General features: G+C 41.2%; 1 protein-coding gene across 1 annotated transcript in view; it reads right to left on the bottom strand.

Moving 5' to 3' along the window:
* Positions 1-21,027, bottom strand: part of fastk (Fas-activated serine/threonine kinase) — a gene marked incomplete at its 5' end in the record, with an annotated part of 49,184 nt that overhangs the window by 21,131 nt on the left and 7,026 nt on the right. Inside the window, 5 exons of the mRNA XM_084312095.1 lie at positions 5,020-5,716; positions 6,066-6,157; positions 9,819-9,978; positions 10,822-11,038; positions 17,570-17,718. Of these exons, the coding sequence (XP_084168221.1) occupies positions 5,020-5,716; positions 6,066-6,157; positions 9,819-9,978; positions 10,822-11,038; positions 17,570-17,718 (1,315 nt within the window). The remainder of the gene's footprint in view (positions 1-5,019; positions 5,717-6,065; positions 6,158-9,818; positions 9,979-10,821; positions 11,039-17,569; positions 17,719-21,027) is intronic.

The following is a 21,027-nucleotide window of genomic DNA, read 5'->3' as shown; positions in this document are numbered from 1 at the left end:
AGATTTTAATGCCATTTGGAATCCAAGGATGGCCAAATCTTACCTCTCCTTTTCCAACGAACAAAAGAATTCATCTAATGCATTAAAGGATTGGTCGAAGATTACAGGTGTAAATGACTTATGGCGATCACTTAACCCCACGACCCGAAAGTACTCTTGTCGATCTGCGAGACATAACACATTATCCAGAATAGATTATGTTTTTGCATCCCGAGACTATTTGATAACTATGATGTGGAAATGATACCCAATGCATTATCAGATCACTGTTATTTACTCCTAAAAGGAACATTTGGTATACTATCTTCCCGAGCCCCAAGATGGCGATTTAACTCTATGCTGCTTAATAACAAGGAATTCATTACACAACTCAAAGAAGCTCTTACAGTATTCCTACGGAGGAATGCAAACTCGGTGCAGGACCCCAGAATATTATGGATGTCGGTAAAGGGAATGATCAAGGATTTCACTGATAGCTTTTCCTCCAAAATGCGCAAGAATCGATGCTCAAAACTGGCTGAACTTGAAACGCTTTACTCAACGTTATTTAATTCTTTACAATACAACAACTCGATTCAACTGGAAAATCAAGTTAATGTACTAAAAAAAGAGATTAACACCATATACAGACAACAATCTGAAATACAAATACGTAGCACAAGACAACAGCAGTACTCGCAAGGTGCCAAACCAAGTCACCTATTAGCTATGCGATTTAGAGTTAATGCAAAATTTGCAGATATAACTACCATTAGAGCACAACAAGTACTTGTTACAGACCCTGAAAAAATAAACGCGACATTCAAAGAATTCTACTCCAACTTGTATAAATCAGAAACGACCTTCGATCAAAACAAAATGGACACATATCTTAATCAAATTAACCTCCCTAAACTTTCAGAGGATGACGCTAAATAGTTAGAAACACCGATCACACTAGAGGAACTCAAGGCCATATCCGAAATGCAAAGTGGTAAGGCTCCTGGAAGAGACGGTATCCCACCAGAAATGTACCTCTCTTGTTGGGACATAATTGGACCCTTATTACTAAATATGATTTTATACTCAGTCAAGGAGGGGAACTTCCATAAGAACGACAATATTGCACTCATAACAGTCCTCCTTAAAAAAGACAAAGACCCCACCGAGTGCGGTAGTTATAGACCCTTAAGCCTCCTCGGAACCGATATCAAACTGTACTCTAAGGTATTAGCCATCAGACTACAAAAGCATATGACGTCTTTAATTCATCCAGACCAAACTGGCTTCATAAGAGGCCGCTTGATCACTGATAACATAAGACGATTACTGCACGTACTAGATGCTGACAAGGATGACACCACACCTAAGGCGATGCTGTCCCTGGATACAATGAAAGCTTTTGACAGGTTGGAATGGTCATATCTATGGGCTGTATTAGAAAGGATGGGGTTAGGTAAAGGTTTCATTGATATGATTAAAGTATTATACAAAGACCCATCGGCCATGATTACAACAGGTATAATCACCTCCGGAATCTTTCCGGTATCACGCTCAGCTAGACAGGGTTGCCCTCTTAGTCCCGGACTATTCGATCCATCATTAGATCCTTTAGCACAATATATAAGACAATCCCAAGCCATAGAACCAATCGTAATCAAGGGCACACAACATAAAATTTGTTTATATGCGGACGATGTAATACTGTTCATGCAAAACCCCAACACCACATTGCCTCATCTGCTCAATTTGATTGAGGACTTGAGATTTATCGGGATTTAAGATAAATTGGCCGAAGTCGGCTTTCCTTCCACTTAACGCCCCTGCAAAAAAAATATATAACCCTCCCAGAAGAGATACCTATGGTAAAACACTTTAGATGTTTGGGAGTGGAAATATTCCCCACCATAAGACAAACGGTGAAGCACAATTACATAAAAATCCAAAACAAAATCAAAGACGACCTTGACAGGTGGTCAAAACTTAAAAACTCAGTACAGGCACGGATATCAATAGTTAAGATGGACGTACTACCTAGAATCAACTTCTTCAGCTCAATGCTACCGTTACCCCCTCCAAAAAATTACACTCCTCCACATACAAATTTATTTGGAATAACAAACCACCACGTATAAAAAGATCCACCGCACAGAGAAACAAAGCAGATGGTGTTATGGCATTTCCAGATTTTTACCACTATTTTAAGGCGTACACTTTAAGACCATTGACAACATGGTTTGATCCCCAAGCATTAGTATCCTGGAGAAATTTAGAAGAAAATATAGTAGCCCCACATAGACTGAAGGACATAGCATACACTAAATTATCAATTAAGCAATGCGAACGGAAATTTGGCCCCATAATTACTCATGCGATCCGGATATGGCGTGAAACATAGAAAAAATATTCTAACCCACATAAATGGCATAATCATACTCCCTTATTCAATAACAATGCACTCTTGATTGGAAAACGACCTATAAGATTTCCTATATGGGAAAAGCAAGGCATACACTCATTAGGTGATGTTTTTAACAAACAGGGTTTTTGTAGTTATGAAGAGATACGCAAAAAAAATTTAATCTCACCGAGTCCACACATTATTTTTACGCACAGTTATTGTTATGTTTGAAGTCTCACAGTGTTCCATTAAAGATACCAATTGAACACCACATATACCACAAATTCTTCTATGAAAGAGAGACGTCGAGAGGTTTTGTTTCAGATTTTATCATCAATTACTAACGTCCTCGTATGAAACCCTCCACCTAGACTCTGTCTGGAGGAGGGATATACCAGACCTGGAAAGTGATTTTGACTGGCAAGAAGCCTGGGCAAATGTTCGATTTACATCAAGGAACCCGGACCATCAACAAATCAATCTTAACTATATTCACAGGACATACTTGACTCCTATAAGACTGAAAAAAATGGGTCTTAACACTTTAAGTGCCGAAAACGTGTTTAGGCGTCTTTCCTAGCCATGCTAAAGTTGCCGAGGACGCCCTAACACGTCTTTAATATCAATATTTCAAAAATCTGTGATCGGAATCATATTTCCCCTCTGCAGCCTTCACACACAGTTCTGAGCTCCTCTCAATCCTCTAGCGGTTCAAGAGCGCCATCTGGTGGCCGATCGGCAGAAGCGCCAAACAGGAAGTCATGTGGATGAAGTGGTGATCACCCATATTACTTCCGGGCACTCGCTATAGGTCCCGGGACTCGAGCTCGACACAATACATAGCGATCCGTTGCCAATAACTCGATAAACAACATGATTTGGACGTATATACTATTATATAACCTGGAAATGGACCGGGTATTTCGACATCCCATAATGGAAAACTGTCTACCCCACGCTGATCGCCCAACGGCCCGAGGAGACTGGGGTGAGTTTTAGCGTGTAATATTACCGTGTTCGATACTAACTGATCTGATGAACATATGACCCACATTAGATGAATGGTATAACGCTGCCCACGGAATTATAAACGCCCCCCTCGCCCATCCGGTCAACATCAGATGACGTGTAGTAACTTCCAGAAGTACGTTCAGTTGGAATTTTTTATATCGCGCCGATTGCTATCAAACTGTATTTCATCATCAATATAATGCATTTGGGGCTATAAATCACGTTCTGGAGAAAGCTGCAGAAAGAGATGAAAACATACTTATACCTTAGACCATATTTTAGTATGAATATGTGAATGAAAAAGTTTAACGTTGCTACACCATGAACAATACATATAGGACCTTGAATGGGCCATAGTAATGGCAATCTAGCAATAGAATTTAAAAAGTTATAGCCCTGCAAAGAAGGGGAACTTCTCCATCTTAAATAGAGCTGGCAACGGATGGTATATCATGAATTTAGCCTTAGGCAATCAAAGTGTTAAACAAGACTCCAAATGCTCCTTATGTACAAATGGGGACGAGGGGACATTTATGCACATGTACTGGGACTGTCCACCAGTTAAGATATTCTGGAAAGGGGTGACCCAGCAATTATCAAATCTCTTAACTCTGAATATACCTGTACACCCCTCTGTATTACTGCTGAATGATGTTTTTGAGTGTGCAGTACATCCACAGCTAAAGAGATTGGTTTTATCGGGTATCACAGTGGCTAAAAAGCTGATAGCATCACGATGGTTCCAACCGGAAAAAATGTGCCGAAAGGTCTGGATTATTACATATCTCGATGTGATTTATCAAGAAATATCTACAGCAAGAATTTTGGGTCTCAATGAATCCAAAATGACAATGTGGTTAGAAGTGGTGGAGAGAATAAAAGCTAGCATATAATGATAGTGTCTGGTTAGGAGCGAGGGATAATGGATGGATTATCCAATGGGGGGTCCGGGAGGGGGGGGTACGAGCTAGAGCATATGTGTGTAGGGTATTAGATAGCAGGTATTAGGGGTATATCCTGTATAAGACATTTAACTAATTGGTGATTTCATTGGATGTGCACTGTTAATAATGCTTGTATATCTTATCGTGTGTTGTCATGTTTGTTTATACGTTTGTTTAAAAAATAATAAAAAAAGAAAATACAAAAAAAGAAAAGGTAAACGGATGAAAAGGTAAACGGATGAAAAGGTAAACAGATGAAAAGGTAAACAGATGAAGGGTAAACAGATGAAGGGTAAACAGATGAAGGGTAAACAGATGAAGGGTAAACAGATGAAAAGGTAAACAGATGAAGGGTAAACAGATGAAAGGTAAACAGATGAAGGGTAAACAGATGAAAAGGTAAACAGATGAAAAGGTAAACGGATGAAAAGGTAAACGGATGAAAAGGTAAACGGATGAAAAGGTAAACGGATGAGAAGGTAAACCGATGAAGGGTAAACAGATGAAAAGGTAAACGGATGAAAAGGTAAACAGATGAAAAGGTAAACAGATGAAAAGGTAAACAGATGAAAAGGTAAACAGATGAAAAGGTAAACGGATGAAAAGGTAAACGGATGAAAAGGTAAACAGATGAAAAGGTAAACAGATGAAAAGGTAAACAGATGAAAAGGTAAACAGACTGACCTCTTGATCAGTCTCTGGTCCACCACTGTGTCTTCAGAGTCAGGCCGGTCGGCCAGGTGAAGCAGGAGGGGCGTGGAGGGCCCCGCGTCGCGCCCCCCCTCCCCTGCCACACCCTCCGAGTAGGACACCCCCTTGTAGAAGTCGTCCCCCTGGCTGCCCGGGCCCCGCCCCCCCGCCGCCCCCCCCTCGTCCTCCAGGATCTTGCCTATGGAGAACTGGAAGAGGGCGTCCGGGCCGACCGCGCCGCTGGCCCCGCTCTGGGGGGCCAAGCCGTCCGAGGGCGGGCTGCTGAGGGTGGAGCTGTCCTGGCTCTCCAGAGAGTGCTCTTTGACCAGGCTGGAGTAGTAGTCGGCCCCGGGCACGTAGTAGGGGCTGTAGTCCAGGGGCCCCCCGCCGTTGGCACCCGCCCGACTCGAGGCCGAGGCAGCGGCAGGAGGCGCTGGGGGCCGGACGTGGTGGAAAGGCTCCCCTCCCCCTCCCAGCGCGTCGCCAGGCTGCCGCTGCTCCTCCTCCAGCGAGGTGAAGGGGGAGAACTTCTGGAAGTGGGAGGCGAGGGCCGCCACGGTGGTTCCCTCGGGGGGCTTGGAGGCTGCCGCCAGGGGGGCCGCCGTGCTCGAGGACAGCCCCCCTCCTCCTGCTCCTCCCGTCGTCCGGATCGGGAGAACGCGCCCAGAGCCGTCGATCCACAGCACAAAGTCTGTTCCACAGAGACCACAAACAGCATGGATGAAATTGCATGCTTGGGGAGCATTCTCTCATCAGAAATCACTGATGGTTTGTTAGAATTATTACATTACATTTACATTTTAGTCATTTAGCTGAAAGCTTTTATCCAAAGCGAGTAAGCGACTTACAAGTTCTGTACGACAAGTCAGCAGGAAGGGTACAACTCTATCAGCTGAGTAACAATGTTCATCAAACAGTGTTGAAACTTGGGTGCTGCAGTATTGAGTGCATAGTAGTAAAGACACATTAGTATAGTAGGAAGAGTGCATGATAGTATAAGACAGTAAGAAGTTTAGCGTTTTATTATTATTTTTATTTACCTGTATAATATCCAGGCGCCAATACTTCGTCTTGCTTGTATCCGTGCTCTCCAACCAACTGGCGCAGGGCCTCAGCAACTAGACCTTTATAACTGACAGGAAAACACAACCATCACAATGAGCTGGTGTGCTTCTAGCCATGTCTAATAATCTACTACAAGAGAATTCAGTTAAGTCTTCAGTGTCAAGTGAATACATTTTTTGTATATAGTTACTGTAGCGATGTATTAACTCCTGACTATGCCTGTATTAACTCCTGACACTACCTGTATTAAAACTCCTGACTACCTGTATTAACTCCTGACTCTACCTGTATTAAAACTCCTGACTACCTGTATCAACTCCTGACTCTACCTGTATTAACTCCTGACTCCACTTGTATTAACTCATGACTCCACCTGTATTAACTCCTGACTCCACTTGTATTAACTCATGACTCCACCTGTATTAACTCTCCTGACTCCACCTGTATTAACTCTCCTGACTCTACCTGTATTAACTCCTGACTCTACTTGTATTAACTCCTGACTCTACCTGTATTAACCCCTGACTCTACCTGTATTAACGCCAACAACGGCTAAATCGTTTTTGGGATCAATATTTCTTTTTTTCGCCATGGCATTCATAATTCATCCAGCCTCCTTCCGGACTGCAGCGGCACCCTGTCTGAGATTGCAACGCCTCAATACCGCCGCCTGGTGGATGGTCGGGCGAGTTACACTCACGCTAAACCGGAAGTGGCGATCGGTGCATCGAGGAAATTCCTCCGGCAGTAATATCTTGTTACGTGGGTCCAGACAAACAATCAAGTGCATTTGGATCGCTTTCTAAACGCAATAATCGCTATGATTTCGGCGTTTATTGCGCCATACAAACCGAAAATGGATCTAGGAGATCGACGTCAAATAATTGGGATCTTTTTCCTCCAGTCTCATCGGCGAACGGTAAGAGGACACTAACGTTATTTTCAGCCCGATTGTCCATTTCTTTATTTGCAATCAGTCTGATCAATATATCAACCCATACTAAATAAAGCTGTTACTGACAATCAAGGAATTATAAACGACCCCCCCCCCCTTTCCTTCACGCATGATGAAGCATAATGTATACCGATCATATACATTTGAATTTTTTTAATATAGCGCATATAGGAAAGAAACGCCAATCGATAATCTATCATATGCGTCAGGGCCTATAACTAGCGTTTTTGGAATTACAGCAGAAAAGCTTAAAAACATACTTATATTCTAGACGGTATTAACACAACAATGTATGAATGAAAAAATATAACGTTCCCACATCCGGAACGATAAGATAATCGATGTTGAATGGGCCATAGTAATGCAGATATAGCTATAATATTTAAAAAGTTATAGCCCAGCAAAGAAGGTAAACATCTCCATAGGCTTACAGCGCTGGCAGACTGGGTATAATGATGGGCACAATGCCCGGCGCCCAATGTGTTAACTCTCCTGACTCTACCTGTATTAACTCCTGACTCTACCTGTATTAACTCCTGACTCTACCTGTATTAACTCCTGACTCTACCTGTATTAACTCCTGACTACCTGTATTAACTCTCCTGACTCTACCTGTATTAACTCTCCTGACTCTACCTGTATTAACTCTCCTGACTCTACCTGTATTAACTCTCCTGACTCTACCTGTATTAACTCCTGACTCTACCTGTATTAACTCCTGACTCTACCTGTATTAACTCTCCTGACTACCTGTATTAACACCTGACTCTACCTGTATTAACTCTCCTGACTCTACCTGTATTAACACCTGACTACCTGTATTAACTCTCCTGACTCTACCTGTATTAACTCTCCTGACTCTACCTGTATTAACACCTGACTACCTGTATTAACTCTCCTGACTCTACCTGTATTAACACCTGACTCTACCTGTATTAACACCTGACTCTACCTGTATTAACTCTCCTGACTCTACCTGTATTAACTCCTGACTCTACCTATATTAACTCCTGACTCTACCTGTATTAACTCCTGACTCTACCTGTATTAACTCCTGACTCTACCTGTATTAACTCTCCTGACTCTACCTGTATTAACACCTGACTACCTGTATTAACTCCTGACTACCTGTATTAACTCTCCGGACTCTACCTGTATTAACACCTGACTACCTGTATTAACTCCTGACTCTACCTGTATTAACACCTGACTCTACCTGTATTAACTCTCCTGACTCTACCTGTATTAACTCCTGACTCTACCTATATTAACTCCTGACTCTACCTGTATTAACACCTGACTCTACCTGTATTAACTCTCCTGACTCTACCTGTATTAACTCCTGACTCTACCTATATTAACTCCTGACTCTACCTGTATTAACTCCTGACTCTACCTATATTAACTCCTGACTCTACCTGTATTAACTCCCCTGACTCTACCTGTATTAACACCTGACTCTACCTGTATTAACTCCCGACTCTACCTGTATTAACTCCCCTGACTCTACCTGTATTAACTCCCCTGACTACCTGTATTAACTCCTGACTCTACCTGTATTAACTCCTGACTCTACCTGTATTAACTCCTGACTCTACCTGTATTAACTCCTGACTCTACCTGTATTAACTCCTGACTACCTATATTAACTCCTGACTCTACCTGTATTAACTCCTGACTCTACCTGTATTAACTCCTGACTACCTATATTAACTCCTGACTCTACCTGTATTAACTCCTGACTCTACCTGTATTAACTCCTGACTACCTGTATTAACTCCCCTGACTCTACCTGTATTAACTCCCCTGACTCTACCTGTATTAACTCCCCTGACTCTACCTGTATTAACTCCCCTGACTCTACCTGTATTAACTCCTGACTACCTGTATTAACTCCCCTGACTCTACCTGTATTAACTCCTGACTACCTGTATTAACTCCCGACTACCTGTATTAACTCTCCTGACTACCTGTATTAACTCCCCTGACTACCTGTATTAACTCTCCTGACTACCTGTATTAACTCCTGACTACCTGTATTAACTCCCCCGACTCTACCTGTATTAACTCCCCTGACTCTACCTGTATTAACTCCCCTGACTCTACCTGTATTAACTCCCCTGACTCTACCTGTATTAACTCCCCCGACTACCTGTATTAACTCCTGACTACCTGTATTAACTCCTGACTACCTGTATTAACTCCTGACTACCTGTATTAACTCCCGACTCTACCTGTATTAACTCTCCTGACTACCTGTATTAACTCCTGACTACCTGTATTAACTCCTGACTACCTGTATTAACTCTACTGACTCTACCTGTATTAACTCCTGACTCTACCTGTATTAACTCCTGACTCTACCTGTATTAACTCCTGACTACCTGTATTAACTCCCGACTTGACCTGTATTAACTCCCCCAACTACCTGTATTAACTCCTGACTACCTGTATTAACTCCCGACTTGACCTGTATTAACTCCCCCAACTACCTGTATTAACTCCTGACTACCTGTATTAACTCCCGACTTGACCTGTATTAACTCCCCCAACTACCTGTATTAACTCCTGACTACCTGTATTAACTCCCGACTTGACCTGTATTAACTCCCCCAACTACCTGTATTAACTCCTGACTACCTGTATTAACTCCCCTGACTCTACCTGTATTAACTCCCCCAACTACCTGTATTAACTCCTGACTACCTGTATTAACTCCCCTGACTCTACCTGTATTAACTCCCCTGACTACCTGTATTAATTCCTGACTCACCTGTATTTGCGGTTGACCTCGTCGGCCGTCAGGGCGTGGTCGAACATCAGCACCTTGTGCACGTCCTGCAGCCGCGGCCCTGTGTAGTCTCGGTACTCCAGCTCTACTGCGGCGTCCAGCAGCGAGAGGTAGCGGCGCACGATCAGAGCGTACGGGCTGTCTGCAGAGGAAGGGGGAGAAAGAGAGAGAGAGAGAGCCCTCTTTAGAGAACTGGCTACTTTTCCTTTCTGTATCAATAACAAGGATAGACTGTATTAGAGCAGAGCATGTTTTTAGCACTCGGACTAGCTCTAGAAATGTATCATATTCATATTGCCAGCAGCTAGGACTTCAAATGCATGCTAGTCTCCTCAGTCACATTGAGGAAAACTCTCAACGTGAGAGTATGCATATTATAACTCTCTCAACGTGAGTGTATGCATATTAAAACTCTCTCAACGTGAGTGTATTGATTGATTGAAAACTGCATATTATAACTCTCTCAACATGAGTGTATGCATATTATAACTCTCTGAATGTGAGAGTATGCATATTATAACTCTGAACGTGAGAGTATTGATTGATTGAAAACTGCATATTATAACTCTAAACATGTGTATGCATATTATAACTCTGAACGTGAGTGTATGCATATTATAACTCAACATGTGTATGAATATTATAACTCTGAACGTGAGTGTGTGAATATTATAACTCTGAACGTGAGTGTGTGAATATTATAACTCTGAACGTGAATATTATAACTCTGAACGTGAGTGTGTGAATATTATAACTCTGAACATGAGTGTGTGAATATTATAACTCTGAACTTGAGTGTATGTATATTATAACTTGGGAAACATTTCTGAAAAAACACCATTGATTGAGGATAGCTTTGAAAAGTCAATACCTGAGTGAGTGAGTGAGTGAGTGAGTGAGTGAGTGAGTGAGTGAGTGAGTGAGTGAGTGAGTGAGTGAGTGAGTGAGTGAGTGAGTGAGTGAGTGAGAAGCAGGCAGTACTGACTGATGACGTTGCTGATGAAGGCGGGGGAGAACACGCGGTGCAGCACCAGGCCGGGGAAGTGGCCCAGCTGGAAAAGGGACATGAGGATGTTGACGGTGGCCAGCGGGGAGCTGAGGGCCTTCAGCTCCAGAACCACCTCCAGCTTGGAGAAGAACTGGGCCTCGTTGGTCGGCCGGTAGCTCATCCGGCTGAAGGGGAACACCAGCTTCTGGATGACCTGGGGAGGGAGGGAGCCGGTCCACAGCGCTCAGAAACAAGTAGGGCTGCACCGAATAGTTCCAAGTAGGGATGTGCGATATTATCGGCCGATATTGGCATTAAAATGTAATATCGGAAATTATCGGTTTTCACCAATTTTTTTTCTTTTTTTTTTTTTTTACATTTATTTAACCTTTATTTACCCAGGCAAGCAAGTACCAGTAAGAACAAATTCTTATTTTATTTATTGTCAAAAGTATGCATAATGTTGTGTTAATTCCACGACAAGAGATATGTAATGTTAATTACCTGAAATGATTACGTTTTTCTGGGGGGAAACCCTGCATATATCGGTATCGGTTGATATCGGTATCGGAAATTAAGTGTTGGACAATATCGGTATATCGGATATCGGTAAAAAAGCCAACATCGAACATCCCTAGTTCCAAGCTTCGTTCATAACGTTGACATTCTAATTCTAAAATCAACATTTGAATAAAAAAATTATTATAATAATAATTTGTATATTCATTGCAGGGGCGGAGCTAGGGGGTGGCTACTTGGGCTCAAGCCCCGAATGTTTTCTGAAAAGCCCCGAATCTATTTTATTTTTTTTTTTTTTTTTTTTGACAATTCATCATTGTTACATGAAAATATGTTTTCACCAGATTTAGCAGAAGCTAATTCCCATCTGTGGTCTATCCAGCTGCTAACTGTATTTGAGTGAGTTAAGTCTTGGTGTCATGGTAGACTCAGACCTAAGCTTTAAATCACAATCAACAAGTTGACAAAAACTTAATTCTTCCACCTTAGAAACATAGCTAAAGTACGGCCATTTATAAATCAAAAGGACGCTGAAAACCAGATCCATGCCTTTATCTCAAGCCAACTCGACTACTGTAATGCACTCCTTACCGGCCTCCCGAAAAAATACGATGATAACTATTTTATTGCAATGCACTATTGCATTATTTTATTCTATTTACTAACTATTTTATTGCACTGCACTATTTTACTTTGTATCAGTGAATCATAGACGCCTGGCCATAAGAGCATTCGGAGCATCTCTGCTCTCCCACTATTGAACTTGGGGGAGCAAAGGTATGCTCTTGCTCCACCACTTTTTGATCATATGAAAAATATGATATATCCCCCCCCCAATATATAAATCTAACCATAACTACATTATGGTTAACTGAGTTTTATAGTGAAAAGAGCAACTTTATTGGTCAAGATTGAAGGCTCTATATTGCAGGAAATTGCACGTACAGGTTAATTAAATTAAAAAGAAATCTGCCGTGGAGGGGGGCGTGCCTGACCCCCTCCAAACCACCCCTTGCCTGCAAAAAAAAAATAAAAAATTATATAAAAAAAAATAAAAAATAAAAAAAAAATAAAAAAAAGGGCACCTATCTGGGCTAAGCCCCGGATCTCCTATAATCCTAAATCCGCCCCTGATTCATTGTTTAAACCAATTGGGGTTTTCTTCACAGTTGCAGATAAAGATTAGGCTACACTAATATTATACTATTATACTATTATAGTATATGACTAATCATAAAAATGTAAATAAAACAATCATAAATTATGTAGCCTATCTGAATCCGCTTGGCACTCGGCGCTCCATCAAGACGTCACCATCACTTTCGTACCAACCGTGCCCTTATTGGATTATTTATGTTGATGAAACTGACGAGTTATATTCATTAACTCAAGGGGGCGCTGTTTACCTTCTGGTTAGAAGGCCATCGCTGTAATGCAATGGGGAGAATGCCGTGTTTGCAAGTGCTAAAACTATATAAAATATTATAGCTATGGATCTAATAAACACGTCGATTGTCAGTGAGTTGCTCCAGTCAACATGCAAAAAACTGATAATTTTTTCATACATACATTTTAGTTTTAAACCGTGGTGAATATGAGTATAGTTCCAGAGCGATTCTGTCTAATCTCAAGAAACTCGAGCAAACCGCGCTTCAATGCATTTCCTTAGAAATCGTTACATTTGTCGCTTGATTTATGAATAGTTCTGAAATAAACGCTAGATTATCGGTATTATATGTGTCCTCATGCACGAACAGAAGCAGGGGCTGAAAAGTCGCTTCTCCGTGCCTTGGTCAGCGCCAACCGCACGCACACTCACACAATACAAGTGCAATACCGGCCGGAAGGCGTTAGGTGGCGGTACTGGCCTTTTGCGAGCTCAGACCCATTCCCAATGATAACATCAGGCTGGATGGATGAAAAATTAATGGATATAGCGAATAAAAGAAATAACGATTAAAACCCGACTTTTCTCGTGATTGGCGCTCAAGCGATGGCGAGTTAACCCAACTTTTCTCGTGAATGGAGCCCAATGAGTTAAAGAAAGTTGATTTAATTTAAAAAAAAATTAAGACTCATCTCTACGCCGACGCTGATATCGCGGGCGCGATAGAATGACGTCAATTGTTTGACGTGGTCTGCTGGGAATTGTAGTCTTTTTCCAGGTTTTTTTTTTACATAGAAAGTTTCTCTAGAAGTTATACGCTACTTTTTATTTGGTGTTGATAAAACAATAAATAACTGAACCAGGATCATTTCAATTCGATGCTAAATAAACTTTTACGCATGGGTAAAATGTGCCAGATTTAATTTGACAGGCGTTGCATTTTTATCAATATCTTGGCCATTTCTTGTGCTAGAATCAAATGGAAAGAACTGGACGGAAGTGCAGAGAGAGGCGGAAGTTGACTGCGAGAAAAGAACAGTATAAGAAGAACGAAATTAATAATTTCTGAAGAACACACGTTTTTCCAGCCAGCAAAACTTTAGCTTTAGTAGTTCGACTTGTAGTAGTAGTAGTAGTAGTAGTAGTAGTAGTAGTAGTAGTAGTAGTAGTAGTAGTAGTAGTAGTAGTAGTAGTAGTAGTAGTAGTAGTAGTAGTAGTAGTAGTAGCAGCAGCTATCCGGTGCTAACATGAGGCGAGGTGAGCGTGTCTGCTCTGTGCCAATCTTCAGATGATGACGATCCATCTTTTGTAGATGACAACAACGAGAGGTAAAGACACTTATTTTGGACATTTATTGCTTTTGTTTAGTCAGTCACACTCTTACTGTACTTGTTGGGTTTGCAAAGAAAGGCTTGCACATGATAAGTGTACATGATGAATGCACATGACAAGTGTACATGCTGAATGTACATGACAAGTGTACATGCTAAGTGTACATTATAAATGTACATAAGTGTACATGATGAATGTACATGATAAGTGTACATGATAAATGTACATGATAGGTGTACATGATGAATGTACATGATACATGAGGGCTAACCAAGACAGGTGAGAGACTTATTATTATTAGTGCTTTTGTTTAGTTATAACTCTGTTCATAAAAGTTGAAAATAATGTATTTTTACATGTCATTGTCTACAGCAATGATTTGCCTGGGACATCTAGGGGGGCAGGGCGTGCCCAAGCCCGGTCCAGGTCAAGAAATGACCCAGACAGGTGAGAGACTTATTATGGATGTTTATTGCTTTTTTATTATTACTAGGTTTTACGTGTGTAGTGTATTTAATTTTTTTTGGATCCGCCTCAGGCATCCTGCACTCTATATGACTACACTCTAGTCATACGTGTACTGTATATATGTATATTGAATATCCCACTTTACTTATTTTTTTACATTTTTACTGTAAAACGTTTTTTTTTTTTTTTACTTTTTTTTGTAAAAAAAAACTTACTTTTACTGACTTTTTGTATAATAAAAAAAAAATCTGGTGATAATTTCCAGTTGAGAATCAAAATTTCGTCTGTGTTTATTACCTGTGTATGGAGAAAATAATGCTTTGTAAATTGAATTCTGTTCGGTACTCTTTTGTTTATGTAAATATGCTACCCGACAGTAACCGTCGGTAGTGTGATAGTAAAGGGTTAACCTTCTGTAGTGTGCAGTGGTGCGTTATTGAAATCATCTGGGCTTGCACGCACCACGTGCACGCGCGCTCCCGCGAATGCGCATTTAATGTCCCCTCGCTTGAGCACAGACTAAAGACAGTGCCTAATTGCCTCTACGAATGGAATGTAACACATGTCTTCACAACAAGTTAGGTGTGAATGTATCTGAGAACGTATTTAACACACCTGACGACCGGCGCTATTGCTATGCAAATAGCGAGTACTTATGAAGAACGCATGCCTGGTAGTGTGGCAGTGAAAGGGTTAAAGACATACATTTTCTATCTAGGGAGGATTGTGTTGGCGCTGCAGGGGAGAAGGCTCATCTGTAAGAAATACAGTACAGTCTATTTTAATCTAAAAATGAAAAGAGCAATTATTCAGTACCTGGTAAATTAGTACCCTTTGGAGATTATAACCAATTTTATGCATGGATATACTTTTTCGTCAGGCTTGTTTTACACAACAAATTTCCTTTGTACTTTTTGCCCGAAACTGACTGGGCCTAGTTTTTTTGATCCACTTTTTCTCCCATTTTCTATATTTTCTCCCATCCCAATTTCGTATCATCCAATTCAACCCTCCCCTGTCACGAACGCTGTTTCTTGCCTCCCACAAGCCGGCTGCAGTGAGGACTAAGTCATACATAGCACAAGTCCCCTCCGGTACTTGAGGTAACAGCAGTCGCATCTTTTCACCTGCGCAGCTCGACCTCTCAGTGTCGAGGAGTAACGCGTGGGAGGCTCACGCTGCCCCCGACACTTCCTGATTCTACTGCGCAGGCGCACCAACCGACTTGTAGGAGTCGCTTGTTCACAACGTTCGATCCCCACCCTTCAGTTTTTCCCTCCCCGTAATACGGCCAATGTGTATTACTGCGGACGACCAGCCAAACTGAAAAACAATGTGGAGAGCTGGATTCGAACACGCGAATCCTAGCGTCTCCACACTGGTGGCGAGTGCCTTAGACCACTACACCACCTAGCCGCCCCTGACTGGGCCTAGTTATTGACCTAATGTGATGTTATTTTGTTGAAAATCATAATTTAGTATCAGGCATCATTCCTGTGATGAGCAAGGAGCAGCCGAAATTACAGAATTAGTAGAATTGCAGTTGGACAGGCCTTTAGGTTCAATGACTAAGATGCCCGTTAGTGCCAGGTCTAAACAAGGTCAGACATGAAGGGCGGCTAGGTGGTGTAGTGGGCAAGGCACTCGCCGCCAGTGTGGAGACGCTAGGATTCGCGTGTTCGAATCCAGCTCTCCACATTGTTTTTCAGTTTGGCTGGTCGTCCGCAGTAATACACATTGGCCGTATTACGGGGAGGGAAAACTGAAGGGTGGGGATCGAACGTTGTGAACAAGCGACTCCTACAAGTCGGTTGGTGCGCCTGCGCAGTAGAATCAGGAAGTGTCGGGGGCAGCGTGAGCCTCCCACGCGTTACTCCTCGACACTGAGAGATCGAGCTGCGCAGGTGAAAAGATGCGACTGCTGTTACCTCAAGTACCGGAGGGGACTTGTGCTATGTATGACTTAGTCCACATTGCAGCCGGCTTGTGGGAGGCAAGAAACAGCGTTCGTGACAGGGGAGGGTTGAATTGGATGATACGAAATTGGGATGGGAGAAAATATGCAAAAAATGGGAGAAAAAGTGGATCAAAAAAAAACAAGGTCAGACATGAAACAGTGAAGCTATTATAGGGAGGTGTAGTGGTTACTTCCTGGTCTATAGGGAGGTGTAGTGGTTACTTCCTGGTCTATAGGGAGGTGTAGTGGTTACTTCCTGGTCTATAGGGAGGTGTAGTGGTTACTTCCTGGTCTATAGGGAGGTGTAGTCAGGGGTGCAGTCGTAATATGGGCGAAGGCCAAACGCCCGCGCACGCGCGCTCCCGTGCATACATGTTCCCTCGGTTGCGCACAGAACAGACGATACACCTTGTCTCATCCTTCCAGTCGAGAGATCAAGCAACCCCCCACCTACAGGGCTTGTATTTGGTTGTTGGTATCCTATTATTATGCAAAGTCTAGGTGATAAGTGCCGCGACGAGTCATTTTTGTGTGGCCGGCCGGCACTTACCACTTTGCATAATAATAGGATGCGCGCACTTCGGCCTCAGTGACGAAGCCCAAACGTCGTTTGACCGCGTTTGCCCAGCACTGCACCCCTGGGTGTAGTGGTTACGTCATTGCCGTTTCCGGCCGGTCCACCTCACAAAATTGCAACGAATTTCCTCATTGCCCATTTCTAAATCGTCTTGTTTAAAACAAATAAAGCAAGAACATTTGCACGGTGTACCTTTCTGTGTGTATTCATCCACAATCTAGAGCTCAACATGAAAATATTAGCAATTAATCGTAAAAAGAAAATCTCAAACAATAATGTTAATGATAGAAGGGAACTCATTTTGTGCAAAAAATGGAAAGCTTTCCAATGTCCATGAGGCAGAATTGTTACAATAGCCGATAATCCATTTTCCCCAATGATAAATCGCTATACGGGTGGACCTCGCGGGTGGTCCAAAGTGACGTCAGACTACACCTCCCTATAGCCCCGTCTATATCACACAACAACAGTAACAACAAAATAATCTTTAAGACGGGGATCTTACCTTGCTGTCCAGGTATTCACCCTTCTTCACCAAGAAGTCTGCGATGGTGTCTAGGAGGCGTGTTTCTCTCAGACGATGACGGGCGATGTATTTAGCGATGAGAGCCATGGTGTACGGGGTGATGCTGTCCACCTTTTTAGGAAGCTCCTCTGTTAAAGTCAAGAGGAAAAGTATTCAGTATTAAAGCCAAGAGGACAAGTATTCAGTGTTAAAGTCAAGAGGAAAAGTATTCAGTATTAAAGTCAAGAGGACAAGTATTCAGTGGTAAAGCCAAGATGACAAGTATTCAGTGTTAAAGTCAAGAGGAAAAGTATTCAGTATTAAAGTCAAGAGGAAATGTATTCAGTATTAAAGTCAAGAGGAAAAGTATTCAGTGTTAAAGTCAAGAGGAAAAGTATTCAGTATTAAAGCCAAGAGGAAAAGTATTCAGTATTAAAGTCAGGAGGAAAAGTATTCAGTGTTAAAGTCAAGAGTGAAAGCATTCAGTATTAAAGTTAAGAGGAAAAGTATTCAGTATTAAAGTCAAGAGGAAAAGTATTCAGTATTAAAGTCAAGAGGAAAAGTATTCAGTGTTAAAAGTCAAGAGTGAAAGTATTCAGTATTAAAGTCGAGAGGAAAAGTATTCAGTATTAAAGTCAAGAGTAAAAGTATTCAGTATTGAAGTCAAGAGTAAAAGTATTCAGTATTAAAGTCAAGAGGAAATGTATTAAAAGTCAAGAGTAAAAGTATTCAGTATTAAAGTCAAGAGGAAAAGTATTCAGTATTAAAGTCAAGAGTAAAAGTATTCAGTAAAGTCAAGAGTAAAGGTATTCAGTATTGAAGTCAAGAGTAAAAGTATTCAGTATTAAAGTCAAGAGTGAAAGTATTCAGTATTAAAGTCAAGAGGAAAAGTATTCAGTGTTAAAGTCAAGAGGAAAAGTATTCAGTATTAACACTTTCCGTGCCGGCCGTGTTTTCCTTTTTACCCCCTTGAATGCCGCCACCCACTTCAATGATAGCGCTCTCATATTTATGAATGCATAATCTATGTCTAAAATTATGGCTATGTGTCTAATCTGGCCGTTGCTTATCAATGACTTGTTTGCAGTCAACATTGTCAAAACAGATTTTTTTTTCTCTTTAATAATCGGTTAATTTCCGTTTTATAGCATTTTGAAAATCGCTCGTTTTTTGAAAGTTTCAGGAAAATATAAAGATTCCGTGATAAACAGCCTTTACTGGAATATTCTGGAATACACAAAAAACTGCCATTTTTCGGCCTATTTATGAATTGTTTTCAAATAAACGCTAGATTATCGATAGTATATGTGTACTTATGCACGCTAGAGAAGCGGGCTGAAAAATCAATCTCTCATTTCCTGATCGCACAGACACACACACACACACACATGGGGCAAACGCTGCTCTGTGAAAACAGCTCTGATTATCCCAATACTGGTAAAATAGATTCCTTACCTCAGATCAGATGTTCCCAAAAAAGATTATTCCAATTCCTGATCGCCATTCCAAATATCGATCACATTTATTGATCCAACGCTGCGTACTGGAAATATGTATTCCACGCTCTTCTGATGGGCCATAATGAGTCCGATGGGCTCGGATTACTTGCCTGAGAAGTAAAATGTGGATTCCGGATTTTTCTTTTCTCATCAATTTTCATTGAGTCCATTCCAAAAGGGTGCATTACCATCCGGGAGACGATAGGGGCGGTATTTTCCCAATGGAGCTCAGAGAGAGTTTGCAGCACTGACGTAATACTAGATTGATGAAATATGAATTCAAATCGCTAATAAAAAGAAAACGCTATATGGCGTCTTTGGCAATAAATGGTCAGCATGAACAAACGACATATAGCGTTGTTGGCAATGAAAGTGTTAAAGTAAAGAGTGAAAGTATTCAGTATTAAAGCCAAGAGTGAAAGTATTCAGTATTAAAGCCAAGAGTGAAAGTATTCAGTATTAAAGCCAAGAGTGAAAGTATTCAGTATTAAAACCAAGAGTGAAAGTATTCAGTATTAAAGTCAAGAGTGAAAGTATTCAGTATTAAAGCCAAGAGTGAAAGTATTCAGTATTAAAGTCAAGAGGAAAAGTATTCAGTATTAAAGTCAAGAGTAAAAGTATTCAGTATTAAAGTCAAGAGTGAAAGTATTCAGTGTTAAAGTCAAGAGGAAAAGTATTCAGTGTTAAAGTCAGGAGGAAAAGTATTCAGTATTAAAGTCAGGAGGAAAGGTATTCAGTATTAAAGTCAGGAGGAAAGGTATTCAGTATTAAAGTCAAGAGTGAAAGTATTCAGTATTAAAGTCAGGAGGAAAGGTATTCAGTATTAAAGTCAAGAGGAAAAGTATTCAGTGTTTACACTCAACAAGCATTACACCGTTTATCTAAATGACCACTCATCACAGAAAACAGACCAGGGCTGTACGTTAACTTTTTTTGCACATAGCACTGGTGCTACAGAGGTTGATAGTTTTGTAGCACAGGCCAAAATCTTGTAGCACAAGTATAAAACGTGTTATATTTGTAACAGTCACAAATGTGCCCATTGTATTTGTGTTATTTAGTTGCAGTGTCATGTTTGGCTGTCATTTTCATGCTGACAAGTTGACGTCACACAGCCAGACACGTTACGTGTAAGGAATTATGGTATTTGGTGTTGGATGTATGGACTCTACTAGGGGTGGGAATCACCAGTTTCATCACGATACGATACGATATTTGCCGATATCTGCCACAATAAGATACGATGCAGGTGCCTGCAATCGATATGAGACGATATCATAAGCCCATTTAACACAATCAGTAACATTTAGATCAACTCAAAAAAGGTAAAGAAAATATAATTTGAAAAAATTAGCTCTTCCAGACATTTAAATGAAAAACAATCTATTGTTTTTAATACAAATAGACCTCCTTGTTGGTGACAGGTATACACAACTCGGGTTGTTAGGGTCACGTCATTCACAAATGGGTCACGTGGTGTCGTAGTAGTAAAATCAGCTGTTCACCGGCGGGCTTCTGGAACAGTAAGGATGAGGGAGTGAACGGGGAAGTCACACTTTGCTGACCGCACGCACGATACACTACGATAAATCAAACCGTGACTCACTCTATTTGTGATACTATATGAACTATTTTTAACTCCAATAAACTAACCAAACACAGTATCCTGGATCCGTGATTATGTGGCGAGCGGCGCGTCTGGCAGGTATCATTATTTCCCCGTGTTAGTCTCTCGGTGACTGCAGTATGTTTGGACAGTCGCCATACACTCCTGTTCACTATAAAGTGCCACGATATATTGAGCTTTAAACTTTAAGTAAAAAATCTTGGAACTCACAACATGCAACCTAAAACCCCTTCCTCTCCCAAACCATTCCTGCAATTGTTTTATGTTGCATGATGATCATGAATACATTTATTATGTATTGTATTTTTTATGTTTAAATATCAACATTATCC

The sequence above is a fragment of the Notolepis coatsorum genome (assembly GCF_963971535.1).
Source record: "Notolepis coatsorum genome assembly, chromosome: 4".
NCBI classification, from domain to species: Eukaryota; Metazoa; Chordata; class Actinopteri; order Aulopiformes; family Paralepididae; genus Notolepis; species Notolepis coatsorum.
Note: the sequence above shows the minus strand (reverse complement) of the source record. Positions and strands in the feature narration are given on the sequence as shown.